At 50.1% G+C, this 16464-nt stretch overlaps 1 protein-coding gene across 2 annotated transcripts in view; it reads left to right on the forward strand.

The window, feature by feature from the left end:
- The first annotated feature begins 1565 nt into the window (after positions 1 to 1565).
- Positions 1566 to 16464, forward strand: part of Ctnnbip1 (catenin beta interacting protein 1) — a 49759-nt gene continuing 34860 nt past the window's right edge. The window contains exon 1 of one of the 2 annotated variants that reach the window (XM_051173877.1): positions 1566 to 1765. Coding sequence is in view for 1 of the 2 variants with exons in the window: in XM_051173876.1 (XP_051029833.1) it covers positions 10891 to 10988 (98 nt within the window). In the remaining variant the exon portion in view is untranslated. Of the gene's footprint in view, positions 1766 to 10875; positions 10989 to 16464 lie in introns of those variants that run through there. The other variant, XM_051173876.1, reaches the window with a different exon arrangement.

The raw sequence follows: 16464 nt of genomic DNA on the forward strand, positions 1-16464 counted from the left end.
AATGATAATCTATATGTGCGTATGCCTGTTTTATGTACAGATGTACAGGTGCCCACGGGCACTAGAAGATAGTGTTGGATCCCCTAGAACTGGGATTTAGTCATTTATGAGCTACCTAATCTGGGTGCTTGGAACTGAACCCAAGTCCTCTGCAAGAGCAGCTAATGCTTGGTTTTTGTTTGTTTGTTTGTTTCTGTGGCTTTGGAAGCCATCCTGGAACTAGCTCATGTAGATCAGGGTGGCCTCGAACTCACAGAGATTCCACCTGCCTCTGCCTCCCAAGTGCTGGGATCAAAGGCATGCACCACCACCGCCAGGCGCAGCTAGTGCTCTTAACCACTGAGCCATCTTTTCCACGCCTACTTTTTACTTTATATGTTTATGTGTCTATCAGAGTGTGGTTTTGTACAAGTGAGTGCAGTGCCCACAGAGGACAGAATAGGGAATTGGATCCCCTGGAGCTGGAGTTAATGTGGTTTATGAGCCCTTTGACATGGATACCAGGAATCAAACGTGGGTCCTCTATAAGACCAGTATGTATACTTTTAACCACTGAGCCATCACTCCATCCCCCAAGTTTACTCCCCTCCCTAAGGAGAGGGGTGGGAGTACAGAAGAGGGTGGGGTAAATAACAAGGCACTGAAAGGTGGAGAAGCAGTAAGCAGGGCTTCTAACTGACAGCAACTCTTTGAAGGTGGTAAGTTAAAACACTGGAAACCAGGGGCTGGAGGGATGGATGACTCAGTTGGTAAGTGCACTTGCTGCCTTTGTAGAGCACCAGAATTCAGTTTCTAACCCCATGTGGCTGCTCACAGCCGTCTGCAACTCATTTCAGAGGATCTTATACCAAGGCATCAGACATACATATGTTACACGTACACACATGGAGGTACACATACAAATCTTTCAAAAAGAAAATGCTGGAAATGGGCATTTAAACATTCATGTTCCTTTAAAAGGAGATACCAAAAGCAATTCACATTTTGCTAAAAATGCGCTATTACCCCCTTCAACCCTGTCCACATAGTAGAGGGTAGACTATAGCAAGACTGCCTATAGAAATTTTTTTTTTATCACAGAGGTCCTGGGCACTCCGGGGAGGGGGGGGCTTCACAGGTCCCAGGCTAGACCACAAATTCAAGAGCGGACCTAAGTGTTCCAAGGTACCACGCCCCTAAATAGTCTGCAGCCTCTTCCATTTCAGATTCTTTCCGGGGTTCTGGGTCAACCATCCTCAGTGAAGAGTCTACCCTATGTGACACCTCGATCCCACAATGCTTGCTCCTCTCCTGGGCAATCGGTAGATTCAGCCACTACCCGCCCACCGCGAGGCCCCGCCTCCGAGCCGCCCTCAGCCCGAGATGCCCAATGAGCGGTCTTCCTCGCAGTGAGGCTCAGGACTCCGCCCTCCGGCAAGCCGTCCCGCCCCACAGGCAGCGTTAACCAATGGGGGCCCCCTCCCTCCCTGGGGGTCCACCCTCCCAGGCCCCGCCCCCAGGGTGCCTCCCCTCCGGGGCGTGGCCTCCGCCGCGCCTCCGCCGCGCGCGCGGAGCCCGATGCCGCCCCCTCCGCCGGTCCCTCCCCCGGCGGCCTGGCGCCTCCCTCCCTCCCCGCCGCGGTGACTCACGGAGAGGCGGAGGCTGAGGCGGCCGCTCCTGCTGCTGCTGCCGCCGCCGCGGCTGCTGCTCCGGCTGAGCGCGCCCCGGAACAGGCCGCCGCGCTCCGGACCCGCAGCCCCCGGCGCTGCGCGCTCGGGCGGCCCAGGTAAGCGCGAGGCCGAGCCGCGATCGCCCCACGGGGTCGACGCGGCGCCGGGGCACGGGGGAGCCGCCGGCCCTTTGTCTCCCGGGGAGGGGCAGCGGAAGGCACCTTCGACCCCGCCGGGACCCACCGGGCCGGCCCCATTGGCGCGATGCCCTGGGCCTGGACCCACGGTCCCCACCCCGCCCGGCGCTGCCGCAGACCACCCTGCTGCCTTCTTCCCCTTTCCCTTGGGGTTCTCCTCCACAGGTGTCCCAGTTGCTCACCCTCTGGGCCCGTGTGCTTGACATCGCCTGTCCACCTTCCTGGTTCCATTGACCCGTCTCTTCTATACCTCACCTACACCCCTCTCTCAGCATCCTGACTCTCCTTGTGTCCCTTACTAGATGCTGCCAAGGTCTGTCTGGATGCCCAGCCGCCCTTCCTCCCTCTCTAGGTTGAATGCACTGTCCGCTCCCCCAGTTCCACCTCTCCTGGTGTTTTTGGGAGGTATTTATGAGAGACGCATGTCTCGTCTTCGTAGGGTGCTTGTTAACATGAACCTGCAAGTTAACCACTTGGACCTCCAAACTGCACTTAAACCTTCCTTTCTGTCACCGCCATCAACGTTGCGCTCCCCTTTTCCTTGATCCTGGAGCTCCGGACACCCTACCTCCGTAGGCCCTGCAGCCCTAGGTTGCTCCGGGTATGGAACTTGTCTGAGCAGAATCTCTGTCTGGTTGGCTTATGGGAAGGCCCAGGGGTATCACGTTGAGCACAAACCAAGAGTTTTATGAATAATGAGACGTGTGGCTTGCAGTACTTCCTATCTGAGGATCTCACTATGCCCTAGCTGTTAATTATTTTGTCTCCTGTCACAGATCTCAAAGCAGCATGCCTCGATGACTGCTGGGTACATTGAGGCACAGACTATTGGTGTGGGCTCTGGAGGCAAGTCCGTATTTCTTGAGGTTTCCTTCTCAAGTGGCTTGGCTTCTGGCTCCCTGCTACAACCACTGGGCTCTTGTCCCTGGCTGGAAACCCCGTGATAACTGATCTCTTTTGCCATTAACGTGTCCAGAGACGCCAGCATTTCCTTGGATTCAAAGCAGGACTTTGAATCACAAATAAAGGTGCCAACTGTTAAATGCCAGTGTGTCACCCGTGGCTTCCTGGTAGAGTCAGTGTGGTCCATGTGGACAGAGAGCACTTCAGTGACATGGAGATTCATTCATGAACTCTGTGCTCTGCAGCTTACACTATCCTTGCCTTCTGGGTGATGATATTATATTCCAAGGAGGCAAGAGGACAGAAGCAGATGAATCCATTTGTGGATAAGAACTGTTTCTGCAGGGTTAGGTGCTGTGAAGGGGCCAGAGCACTAGGAACCCATAACCTGGATGTGGTGGCAGAGCATTTGGGGGGTGTCAGCAGGAAGAGTGTGAGCTCAAGGTCAGCCTGGGCCTCATGAGACCCTCTCAGAGAGGTGGGAGAGAAAGGGGGAATCTGTAGCTTAAACGAATATATTTTGTAGGCTGAAGTACATTATCCAAAGAGCTAGAAGCCATTAGAGTCTGTTAACCAGAAAGATATTAAGCTAGGATCTAAGTTTTAAAAGATTGTTCTGGAGACAGGATTGTGGGGAGTGGAGGTGGAGGAAAAGGCACCAGTTGACTGGAAATTGCCCAGCTAGAGATGGTGGGGTTTTCGAATCTGGGTGACGGTAGCTGAAGGAAGGACAGTCTGTGTGTGTGTGTGTGTGTGTGTGTGTGTGTGTGTGTGTGTGTGTGTGTGTGTCCCACTACTGGATGCAGGGAGCTGGGAAGCAAACTCCTAGCTAGGAGCAGCACCTAAAAGTCCCACATAGCCTAGAGAACATCTCCATCTGACTTTTCTCAAGTCAGGTACTGTGTTAGACTCACACGGGTGAGACGTGACCCCTGTCTTTGGGTTTGCAGGCTGGTGGACCTCCTGGCTTAACTCAGAGCAGACTCCATATTACAACAATGGACTCATAGGATCGGCTCCCCCCTCCGATGGAGGAGAGTCTATGGGTTTATAAATCAGAGGTGGAGGAGAGAGACTACACTGGGCTTCCTTCCCATGCCCTGCTGCATCGTTGAAATGGAAGCATTAGTGCCCTGCCTCTATTGTGAGATGTTGCACAAAGAAGCTGAAGGGGTGAAGAATGCAGCTCAGTTATAGGAAAATGTATGAGGCCCCGGGTTTGGTGTTCAGTTCCTCCACAGTTAAGAAATTTGTGTCTGAGCTGCCTGAGGCCAGGGCCTCCACTGCACCCATCGTGCGTCTTTCACAGTGCTTGAGGTCAGTGACCTGCACAAAGTGTAAAGGTTGACAGCCAGGAATCCTGCCCGTGCCCGTGTCTTTTTCCATGAGACCATGCTTCTTGTAGACCCCCTCCTCAGAGGTGTCTGGTGGAAACGCAGCAGGCTGCCCTTGACTGTGCTCCCTGGAAGGGCGGGTCTTCCTAGATGGGGCTGATCTCTGTCCAGCCCTGCCCCCCCCCCCAACAGCTGCCCAGGGTGCTGACCGTGTAGTTATTTAACACTCTGCAAATATGAAGTGTAGCTCTTTTAATTAGAGCACGGACTTTATACCGAGATGCTGGGCTTGGATCTTGGTTCTGCTGTGGTCGGCTCTGTGAGCTCCAGAGCATCATTAACCTCTCCATGTCTGAGCTTGCCCGTCTGCAATAGGGCTCCTCCTCTTGTAGAGTTGTTGAATGGGTTAAATTAATAGCACCTCTCCACTTAGTATTTGCTTCATTGACCTGCTAGCTGTTATTTCAATCTTAAAAGATTAGGGCTGGGAAAATGGGTAAAGTGTATGCCAGGCCATAGTAAGGACTGGAGTTCGGAACCCCAGAACCCACACAAATGCTGGGTGGGTGTGGTGGCCTGCTGGTAATTCCAGACTCAGAAGACAGGAAACCCCTAGAGTAACCCGGCTAGCAAGACTAGCCATGAGGAGGCTCTGGCCTTGATCGAGAGACCCTGCCTCAATAAATGAGCAATCAAAGATAATCCCAGACATTAACTTTGGGCTACCTCATGCATGTCTACACACATGTAACCCTCTGCACATGCAAAACATGCATGTACATGCACACACATACATGAAAATAGAAAATTAGTTAATTAGTATGTGTGTACAACACTTGGGAGTTGCTTCTCTTCTTCCCCTTTTATGTGGGTTCTGGGGTTGAACTCGGGTCACCAGGCTAGCCAGGCAAGTGCTTTCACCTGCCAAGCATCTCATCAACCCTGTTGTTTCATTTTTCTTCATATCTGTCTCTTACCTCCTGTGAGGGTTTAACCTCTTTGAGGAGAGACTTTGTCTGCTATTACAGTCCAGTTCAGCAGAAGCTTGGTAAATAATCGTTTAATTGAAGCTGAGCACCATGGCATACACATTTAATCCCAGCACTTGGGAGGGAGAGGCAGGAGGATTTCTGTGAGTTTGAGTCTGAGGCCAAGCAGGGAGGGCCACATAGTTGAGGCCCTGTCAAGAAAGTAAAGGGGTAAAGGTTACAGTTACAATGACCAGGCACTATTGTGTTGCAGATGTAGTCGAGATTCATGGTCTCATGAAACTTAGTTTTAAGATTTATTTACTTATTTAGTTTTGTTGGAGACTAAACTTTGGGCCTCAGATATGCAAGGCAGGTGCTTTCCTGCTCAACGACTGCCCAGCCCCAGTCTCCCAGTAGGTCCGCTTTGTAGCTCAGTGGTAGAGCATGTACTTAGTGTGCCTGAAGCCCAGGGTTCTATATCTAGCAATGAAGAATTAAAAAATTAAATCAATCAATCAGTAAGCAAGTGAACAAAAGAATGTAGGATGTTGAGCTGGGCATGACGTCATTCCAGGGAGGTCAGGGACTCAAGGCTGTCCTCAGTTATATGCATGAGACTTTGTCCTCGATAGAGAATGTAGGGCGTTGAGAGAATAACCCTGGCTGTGAGTCAGGACGCGTGTGAGGGTCTAGTTAGTTCTGAGGGGTGACTTTTGAAGATGTCCTGGTGAGGTAAAGAGACAGCTTTGTAGGCAGCAAAGGAGTGTGGTGAGCAGAGTCAGGCTGGACCTGTGGCGGCGGCAGGGATCTGGGTTTTCTCTTGGATTCTGGGCGGTGAGAAGCTGCTGCGCAGGACTTTTCCTGGAGCTCTCAGAAGAATGCATCCCTGGAGAAGGAGCAGGATGCTGGGAAGAATGTTAGGGTGGATGCTTCTTGTTCTGGCCAGCAAGGTCTGAGTGGATGACACTCGGGGAATCCAGGAGTCCTGGGTAGGTTGAGCAGGACCTGTGGACTCAACTGAGCTTTCTTCCCTCCTGGGATCTGTAAGTCAGCAAGCGCTGCCTGGCGCTGAGGCATTGGGTGAGCGTGTGGGTGAGCGTGGCCAGCCCTTAGCCCTTGCCCAACTCCAGCACCGGGACGTCTCATGGACTGTTTCAAGCTGTGTAAATTAATTGCCCCTCTCTCCCTCTTCTCTCTGTCCCCTTCTGCTTCCTCTTTATTATCATTGTTATTGCTATTATTAATTATTACTTTGCAGTGCTAGAGTCTAAGCCAGGCTCTTGCACATACTAGGCAAGTTTTACCCTGGAGCTGCACTCCTAGCCCCAAGCGTCTGATACATCATGATTGAATAGGTGTCTTTCCTGATTCCTCTTTGTTCCTAGACTCATGCCAAGTTATCAGCAGGCCTGCTGCATAGTCAGGCTCACTGTTGCCTCTAAGCACCTGCTGTCTTAGGACACAGTGATGTCTAGAAAGCACAGGCCTTCTTTGCTCTGGATGGTGCAGAATTGGAAACAGTGCAATCAGAGAAAAGTGGGCAGAGGCATGGCTCACTGGGAACAGAGCTGGCCTCTAGCCTGGTGCAGCAGCCAGCTCCCATCCTCCCCCAGGCATGCCATTGTCCATTATGTGCATGATGCCACATGCCTGCCAACCTTGAGAGGCCGAAGGAGTTAGCAGGGCCTAAGTCACTCAGGGTCCTGAGGTGATTCATTGACAGAGAGGGAAGCACCAATTAGTCACATGTCATCTGTGTTCTCATAAGAGCTATGCTCATGCGCCAGGTTTTCTTATGACGAGAATGATGTGTACCGGTATAGATGAGTAAGTGAGAAGCAGTGGCATCTGTGTTCATTGTCTGATTTGAGTGTCACCATAGTCATTACCACGTATAACCAGAAGCTGAGGCCTGGAAAGGTTAGCAAACTCATCTGCGGTTGAGCTTGTCATGGACAGAGCTGGCTCTCTGGTTGTGCCAAAGGTTTGAACCCTAGGCTCTTCTTACCTTTTCTGACCTGGACAGGACTATTTAACCTTCCTTTGCTCACTTTCCCTAGTGGTTTCTGAGAGAGCACTGGGTGCCGGCTGCGGGCTCACTGTTAATCTCTGTCTTCCACAAAGCCGTGCTCAGAGGGGAGAGCAGTGTCCTAGAGAGGTGCTCCTGAGCACTAAAACATTTTTCTTCTGAAGTTTGCTAACGAGCGAGAGGTCATGAATGAGTCTGGTTTTTATGGTTGCCTTCTGTGTAAGCTTCTGTAAGCAAGTGTGTAAACTGTGTCATACATGCGGGAAGGCCACTGATGTCAGGGTCATGTGTGGAGTGGAAAAAGTTGGTTCCTAATCTTACTCTGATGCCATTTGTCCTTAAAGACAAGAATGAGATTAAGAAGTGGTTGTCTCCTACCTCTCCTTCTTCCCTCCTTTCTTCTAATGAATTGTTAATTCAGGTAATGGATAGTTGGGGACTGAGAATGTAGGAAACCATTACAGTACTTACTTAGCTTGTAGGTGCTAGGACTACTGTGGTACATAGCAAAAATGTTACCAAGAGGCTTTCTGATGGAATCATGTGAGTGAAAAACACAAGAGTGTTTTGAACTCTCGGGAACAGACTAGGGGTAGAGTTTTCAGACGTGCACAACAGCCCTGGTGTCACATCACAGGGGACGAGTTAACAGCCTGGTGACAGATGCAACATTCAGTGTCTGTATAGGATAGCCACAAAGGACACCTTGGAGGCCAGGGGTAGTAAGAACTTGCTTCCAAGGTGGGCATGCTGGTACGTTCCTGTGATTCCAGCACTCAGGAGGCTGAGGCAGGAGGATTAAGGGTTTAAAGCCAGTCTTGGCTACATGGCTAGTAAGAGACCAACCTGAGCTACATGGTGCTGTCAGGAAGGACGTTGCTTCCCTTTAAGGGTTACTTTTGGCAGTGGTAGCCCATGCCTTGGAGGCAGAGACAGGCAGATCTCTGTGAGTTAGAGGCCAGCCTGGTCTATAGAGTGCAGCCAGGAAGAAAGAAGTAGTAGTAGTGGATGGTTACGTTGTCCATTTCTTGAGGCTTCATCAAGTTGAAGGTCTCTTTTCAGCTCTGGCTGTCCTGGAACTCACTGTGTAGACCAGGCTGGCCTCATACTCACAGAGATCCGCCTGACTCTCAAGTGCTGAGACTAACGTGCGTGTCACCACACCAGGTCACCTGGTGGGTTTAAGTAACGGTTGCCTTTCCTTGACTCTCCAGGATTCTCTTCCTACCAGATAGGTTTCTCTGCTGCCAACTTCAGACACAGGCTTATGGTGGTGGGCGGCCTGTGGGTCCCTCTGCTGTGTCCACAGGGTTCATCACGGAGCTTATGCACGTGGAAACCCATGTACTTATTGCCCCTGTGTCTGGTGCAGAATGGGGTAGGGGCAAGATTCTTCTTCCCTAAATCTGCCCAGCACCAGGTCTGTCCATCTCTTCAGGGACCAAGGTCAGGGAGGCCCAGCTGGTTATGTGAGAGCACACAATGGTTCCTTCCTCCCTCTAGCTTGGCCAGGGTTGAGGGAACAAAGGGCTAGAGGGGTGACTTCCCACATTTGGTGGGAGAGGAAGGTGGAAGGCCATTCGTTGTACAGTGCTCCTGGGCTAATGCTGCCCCCTCCCCGGCCCCCTACCCCTGCTATGGCTGGGGTACAATCTGTCTGATTAGAGGTGGGCCCATTGAGGACACCCAGTCCCTCAAGGCACTTGAACTTTTTCAAGTGAGGTCAGAGCCCGTGGTGATGCTGTGGTAGCTGGGAGAATGTGACCCACTTCTGCTGGCCGCTTCTTCTGTGTAGGGAGCTGGGCTTTGAGACAGGTTCCAATTAAGCTTTTCTCAGGCTTGTGTGTCACCTGAGTGTCTGACCACTCATTTCCTGCTGATGGAGCCCACGGTCCTTGTCTCTAAACTGAAAAAGCAAATGAGTTTACAGCCTGTTATTCTTCAGCCTTGGACTCCGCCAGCAGGGTTTCCTGTGGAGATCAGGGTCCTTGGTGGATCAAACACCTCTCACTGTGTGGTCCCACCCTGTTCTTCCTGCTAAATCATGAGACAACCGTGGACCAGTTTCTAAGGAGATGGTTTAGCCCTGCCCGTACCTAGATCTCAGCCTGCTGCCCGCCCTAGGCAGGCCAGCCATCTCCCCTGGCTCTGCCCCCCACTGCAGGGCTGGGAAATAAGAGCCATTTGTAGTTTCTAGCAGATGACAAGTGTTTAAAGTCCTTTCCCTTATTATGTGTCTTATGTGTAAAAATGGGGCCTGCTAATGTGAACATACAAAGGTATGAACACTGTGGGGATAATTTGGGGATTTACAGCTGATAAATCTGTCCTCTGACTTTCCATTTTCTTTACAAAGGTGTTCATGGAGGATGGGGACTGCAGAGGTCAGTCGTGGCTAAGCTGAGTGACTGCTTCCCTAACTATATGCTTTCTTGACTTCTAGACTGCGGAAGAGGGGTCCCTCGTCCTCTATGCCAATGTTGATGTCAGTGCTTGCGGGCTTAGGAACATGGCCTTCCTCCGGCCAGTCATTGGGATTGGCAGAAGATGGGGTGCAGGTGATTTTTAGGAGGCTATGGTGGGGCTTTTAGGCAAGCAGCTGGCTGTGAGGCATCCCTCCTCCCCATTTCTCCTTCCTTCTCACAGTTGGCTGCTGGAGCTTGTGACAGAACTCAGTGGGGTGCAGACAACTAAAGCAGAGCCCTGGGGAACTACTGCCACGGCCTCAGACTGGCCGCTCTCCTTGCACTTTGGGTAGTGACCAGTCACCCTCCCTCCTTGGTGTCTGTAGAGCAGGGACTTCTGAGACCTCTCAGTAATGGAAATGATCAGACACTGCTCTGGACCTGCACGAGGTGTGCTTTTTGTCCTCATCCTTGGGCCCTGGGGAGTTCCTTTTTCTTTTTTTAAAGATCTGTTTTTGTTTGTTTGTTTTTTATTCTATGTGTATGAATATCTTTCCCCATGCATGCATGTGTACCATGTGTGTGCTTGGTACCCAAGAAGCCAGAACAGGGCATTGGATCCCCTGGAACTGGGGTTAGGGTGGTTTTGAACTGCCCTGTGGATGCTGGGAACTTACAAGGGCCATCGGCGCTCTTAACTGCTGAGCCATCTCACAGGAGGGCAGGTCTTCTGGCAGTCTATAGACATAGCTTCTAAAGATTTAAGGCTTTTGTTGTGAAATGTGACAGTCTTTGGTGAATCATTCTAATTTAAACCAAGAGTGCTTGCAATGGGATACTCTCAGGCCACTTTTGCCAGGGACTGCTGCTCCCTTTTTGGGGCTTGGTGGTTTAGGGAGTGAGGGATGTCATTGCATGTGGGTGGTAAGGATTTAGCTCCCGAGCTGGATTACCTGGTATACGTCCAATTCTGAGTAGCTGTACCAACCTGTTGGCAGTAGGGACAGTTCCTTGGAAGCCTCATGCCAGTCCCAGTGGCTTCCGCTCTTGTTTCTGACCACTTTCCTGAACCTGCTTTCCCTTGGAAGCCCTGGCTGTAAGCCCCCCCCCCCATTCCTGCTGTAGCAGGAGCTGGCTCTTTGGAACATGCACCATCTGATGGGCTCTCACCTGAGCCACAGTTGGCTCTGCCCAGGCCTTCAGGATGTAGGAGGCCTTGTGACCCCTCTTCAGTGTTCCTCTTGATACCATTCCCCAGTAACTGAACAAACGCCTGGGAGATCCTGAGGGCGTCTATGTTGAAAGCATTCTGCATTTTGATTATCAGCTTGTCAACAGCTGGGGAGGAAGGAAACCAAGTCCTCAGCAGCTCCCAAAGGGGGGCCTCCTTCTTCCTTGGATTATGTCCTGTTCTGAGGTAGCTGGAGACAGAGGAAAGGGAAGCTTGCTAGCTGCAGCTCAGCAGAACCTGTTCCCCAAGACCTTCTGCAGCATTGCTAGGTGCGTAAGAAGGAGATCCATCATCCTTTGTGCTAAGATGAGCGCCCACTAGAAAGAGGCAGGGACCACACAGCTTCCTTGAGTGGTCACTAGGAGGCCACCTTGGGGTTCTAAGCTGAGTCTGAGAGCCCAGAATAGTCATTCCCAAAGCTGGGCAAAGAAATGGGGTGGCTCATAGGCCAAGCCTGCTGCCTCTGGGGCACAAGTGAGGATAATGAGCCCTCATACCACAAGCCAGCCTATTGATTTAATGATCTAGTCCTCCAAGATAGAAGGCTTGGGCTGGCTTCCTGGGTCCTCATAAGCGGCTTGGGAGGCCAAGGCAGAAGAGAGATGTTCCTCTGTGTTTGATTATTTTATGTATAAGTGTATGTCTGCACCATGTGCATGCCAGAAGAGAGCATCAGATCCCCTAAACTGGAGTTAGAGATGGACGTGAGCTGCTGTGTGCGTTCTGGGAATTGAACCCCAATCCTTTGGAAGAACAGCCAGTAATTTTAAACACCAAGCCAGAGAGATGATTCTTAAAGCAGTAAGCTGTTCCAGAGTGGTCTGGGGAGAGAGACCTTGTGGTCCTGCCATACCAGGCCTGCTTTTGAGATGGGCTTAGCCCATGATTGTAAAGACCACTGCACAAGTCTATGCTCAGTGAAGAGATCTTATGCAGTTCATGAAGAAACTGGAATGGAATTTTCCTAATAAATATACACCATGGTCTTGGTCTCCTCCTTCCCCTTTAAAACATTTTTATATTTCTCAGTTTAATTAGAATTATAAAATGTGGCCACTCAGAGTTGATGGAGTTCCCATAGGTTGACATTTTCACTTTGACCTTCTTTGGAGGTGACACGAGCTCTGTGGTCTTCCTGGCTAGGCTTCTTATTTAGGATATTGGGCCTGAAGTGGCCCTGGTTTCCTTTAGGGAGCTGAGGCAACCCTAGGGCAGCTGTGGTGTTAGCAGGCCACAGGAGAACAAGCATCTGCTATCCATTCTTGGAGCAGCGGGTTTCTTCTGAAGTCCTTCCTTAGGGTACTTTCTGCCAGGACCCAGTCCAGGTAGAAGAAGACCTTCTAGGTTGGGGTTCTCTGGCCCAGGAGTGCAGTGTGAGAGGTGTTGTACTCTCTTGGGAGCTGAGGGACTTGCTTATAAATAGGCCAGGGCCCCTCTGGGACAGGACAGAGGCTAATGGTCCTGGGGCAGGTTAGATTAGGGGAAGATCCGAAGCCGGATCCTGTAGGCGAGCTGGTTCCTGACTGAAGGTCACAGACCATGCCTTGGCCAGGTTCCAGTGTGCCAGCTGTTCTCTAGGGAGGGAAAAAAGAAGTATGCTTTCTTCCCTTCGTCCCTGTCGGCTGCTGTGCGGAAATGAGATGTCTCTGAGTCTTGGGTCAGAACTCTGGCGCCCTAGAGCACAGCTCAGCATTTGGAGTGTTGGGAGCAGCAGAGTTCTTCATCCCTACATGCTCTTCCCAAGTGCTTTGTCCTCGGCTGACTCACCAGGGCCTGCTGTCTTGCCGTGGACCCTGGCGTACACTCTTGAGAGCGCTGGGAAAGACAGCGTGCTCAAGGGGCATTTGCATCTGCTTGGGCCAGGGTCACAAAAGTTAATGAATTAAATCAGAACTAAGCTGATGCTTAATATTCAACTATAGGACTATATATATTATGTACATAGAAATACACACACATACACACACACACCTCCTATCAGCTCTTCACGTTTGAAGAGTACTTAAAGGTCAGTAGACAAAGGAGCCATTGTGATGTCCTGCATCTGTAGTCCCAGCTATTTGAAAGGCTAAGGCAGGAGAATCATTTGAGTGTAGGTTCAAGGCCAGCCTGGGTGACATAGCAAGACCCTAACCTTCAAATAAATAAAAAAATAAAAATAAAAGAAAATTTGATCTTTCCAGGTGGTGGCAGCTCATGCCTTCAATCCCAGCACTTGGGAGGCAGAGGCAAGCAGATCTCTGTGAGTTCCATACCAGCTGGTCTACAGAGTACATTCCAGGACAGCCAGAGCTGTTACATGGAGAAACCCTGTCTTGACCAAAAAAAAAAAAATTATCCTGTGTGGCTGGCACCTATCATCCCATCACTTGGAGCAGAGGGATCATGAGTTTGACACCAGGCTACTTAGTAAGCTCCTATTTAAACTGAAAAAGCAGGAGCCAGTGAGATGGCTCAATAAGCATAAGCCTGTGGACTAGAGCAGTCCCTGGAGCCCACATAAAAGTAGAAGGAGAAAAACCTAGTCTATAAAGTTGGCCTCTTATGTTATATACATATATCACACATTTTAACAATAAGTTACAGAAGGTATTCTAGACTAGCCTCCTACCATTGGTACTGGATGTTACCAGTTTCAGCCGTCAGCTGTGTTGTAGTCAGTTCAAGGCTACGCTGGGCTACCCTAGGTCATGTCTCTAAAACAAACAAAAAAAATTGAGGCACAGGCAGTTGAATCTCTGAGTCTACCTAGAGAGAATTCCAGGTCAGGCAGAACTCCATAGTGAAACCTCATCTTAAAAAGAGAGAAAGACCATGTAAAGCAACCTTGTTTCAAATTTAAATTAAAAAAAGGAAAAAGGAGGGAGAGAGAGAGAGAGAGAGGGAAGGAGGGAGAGAGAGAGAGAGGCTGGAGAGGTGGCTCCTCAGGTTAAGACCACTGGCTGCTCTTCCAGAGGACCCAGTCACCCCCCAGCACCTACATGGCGGCTCACAAATGCTTGTGACTCCAGTTCTAGGAGATCTGATGTCCCATGTGCGCACACGGTGCACACATGCATATGCAAGCCGAGCACCCATTCATGTAAAAATCTTATAAGAGTAAAGGTTTGCTGTTAGGAGTTATAAGTGACTTATATCTAATGGGAGGTGTGAGCCTATTAGCATACATTTCTGAGAACAAGGCTACACAGGGCCCTGAACAGCAGTAAACCACCCCCTGCTTGTCCTCACCCACCCTTCGGGCGCAGTGACCTGACAGGAAGAGGTGCAGACAGATGTGTACACACATCTATGACATAGGCAGAGAACAGCAGTAGGGCTGGCTGGGTGTCAGGAATCAGGGCGGGAAGGAGGAATGTTTCTGGCTGAGGAAAGAGCAGATGCAAAGGCCCAGAGGTATGTGGAGCAGGGTGTGATTGGCAGGAGTGATGTGGTCGGTCATTGGACAGTTTTTGTTGGCCTTGATTCCTAGCACTGATAAGTACAGTTGTGCACCTGTCCTCAGAGCCATCTGTGGACAATAAAATCTGCAGATGTTCAACCCTTGTATAAAATGATACTGAATTTTCATACTTCTTGTGTACATCTCCCAACTTCCTTTTTTTGTAACTCACTCTGCAGACCAGGCTGGCCTCAAACTCACAGAGTTCCGCCTGCCTCTGCTTTGCAAATACTGAGATAAAAGCTATGAGCCACCACTGCCCGGCTTTTTTTTTTTTTTAGAGATAGAGTCTCATATCTCAGGGTGGCTTCAAAATACCTGAGGATGAACTTGAACTTTTGACCTTCATCTCTTGAATTCTGGGATTATAATTGTCTGTACCACACTCAGTTTTCTGAGATGTTGGGGATCCAGGGCTTCCCTGTAGGCTAGGTAAGCCCTCTGAGCCGAGCTACATCCCAGGCCCTCCAGTAGACTCTTTTTCTGATTTACTTGCATGCCCAGCATAGCAACCCACACCCTTTCGAGGAAGAGGCAGGTGGATCTCTGTGAGTTGAGACCAACCTGGTTTAAAGACCTTATCTTTAAAAACCATATATAGAGCTGGAAGTGGTAGCCTTGTACACCTTTAGTCCCAGTACCTGGGAGACAGAGGCAGGCGGATCTCCTTGAGTTCGAGGCCAGCCTGGTATACAGAGTGAGTTCCAGGAAAGCTAGGGCTACACAACGAAATCCTATCTCTAAATAACCAAATATATAAATAAATGAAAGTCTTGTTTGGGTTGGAGAATGTAGTTCAGAGGTAGAACATTTGCTTTGCATGTGTGAATCTGTGTTCCAGGGCAAGAAAAGAATGTCTGTAGACAGTGTCATATGTCATGGGAAATGAAATTGTGTCCAGTGAGATCCACAGCTGTAGAAGGGATGCAGTTGTGAACTCGGATCAGTCCCCTATCCCTGCTATGGCAGAATGAATGGGACCCTTTTTGCTTCTTTTGTAGCCTGTTGGCCCCAGGAAATCTGTCTCCAGGTGGGTCCTGTGTTTTGTGTGATGGTGGCCTTTGGGACCTTCTCCAAGCCAGGACGGCTACACATCTCCAGAGCTGTCAGGGACTAGGTTCACCAATTTTCCTTTATAAAAGAGTTATGTTATTATTTGTGTGTGAGAGCGTGTAGGCATGTGTGAGGTGCAGCACACATGTGTGGCGGTTAAAGGACAATGTACTGTGGGCTCTAGGGATCAAACTCACATGGTCGGGCTTATGTGGCAAGTGCTCCTACCCGATATTTTCCAGCCCAATTCACCAGTGTTTGCTGTATATGCCTGTACACATGTGCTTTTATACATGTATGTGCCTGTGTTCGTGTCCACAGAGGCCACCCTGTTGCACTCTACTGCTCTCCATTCTATTCCCTTGAGGCAGGTCTCTCCAAACCTGAAGCTCGCCATTTTGTCGAGGCTGGCTGGTCACTGAGCTCCTGGGATCTGTCTGTCCCCACCCACCCACCCACAGTTGCTAGGGCTGTAGACACATTCCTCTTTTTTTTTTTTTTTTTTTTTTTTTTTTTTTTTTTGTTAGCCTGGGTGCTCTGGATTCTGACTCAGGTCCTCCAGCTTGGGCAGCAGGTATTCTTAACCTGGAGCTGTTTCCTCAGCCCAGAAACAATCATGAATTCATTGCAACCATGGAATGGAGCTTGTGCTTCTTAGAAACCAGAATAATGGGTCTGGAGAGACAGCCCAGAGGTTCATTTAAGAGTACTGACTGCTCTTCCAGAGGATCCAGGTTCCCAGCACCCACATGGTGGCTCACAACTCCGGTTCCAGGGGTCCTGGCCTCTGAGAGTACTGCATGCTCGTGTTCCTCAGCCATAGATTCAGGGAAAACATCCATACACATAAAAATAAAGAACTAAAACCCCCAAACAACACCACAACGCACACTCAACATAAGTAACCCTGACGCAGTACTCTTGTGTATTGTATGATCTCCAGTTGCCCAGTAATGCTCTCTACAGCTCTGCCCTCTGCTTGTAGGGCAAACGCAGAGCAGGGACTCAAATCCAGGCTCATGGCCTCGGGCAGACTCTTTAGCATGTCTGATCCTCAGTTGCTTCATCCATAAAATGGAAATAATTCCTACCTTGCAGGCTGGTGAAGACTAAATTTAAACAAGACAATGCATAGAACACGGCTGATCCCATGCCTGGCACTCGGAGGATGCCATAACAGCAAACGTAATTAGCATTGTTCTGCAGCATGGCCTGGCTTCACACAGCAGGAAGGAACTGGGGGCAGGTTT

This window comes from Phodopus roborovskii, unplaced genomic scaffold, assembly GCF_943737965.1.
Source record: "Phodopus roborovskii unplaced genomic scaffold, PHOROB, whole genome shotgun sequence".
In the NCBI taxonomy this organism is placed as follows: domain Eukaryota; kingdom Metazoa; phylum Chordata; class Mammalia; order Rodentia; family Cricetidae; genus Phodopus; species Phodopus roborovskii.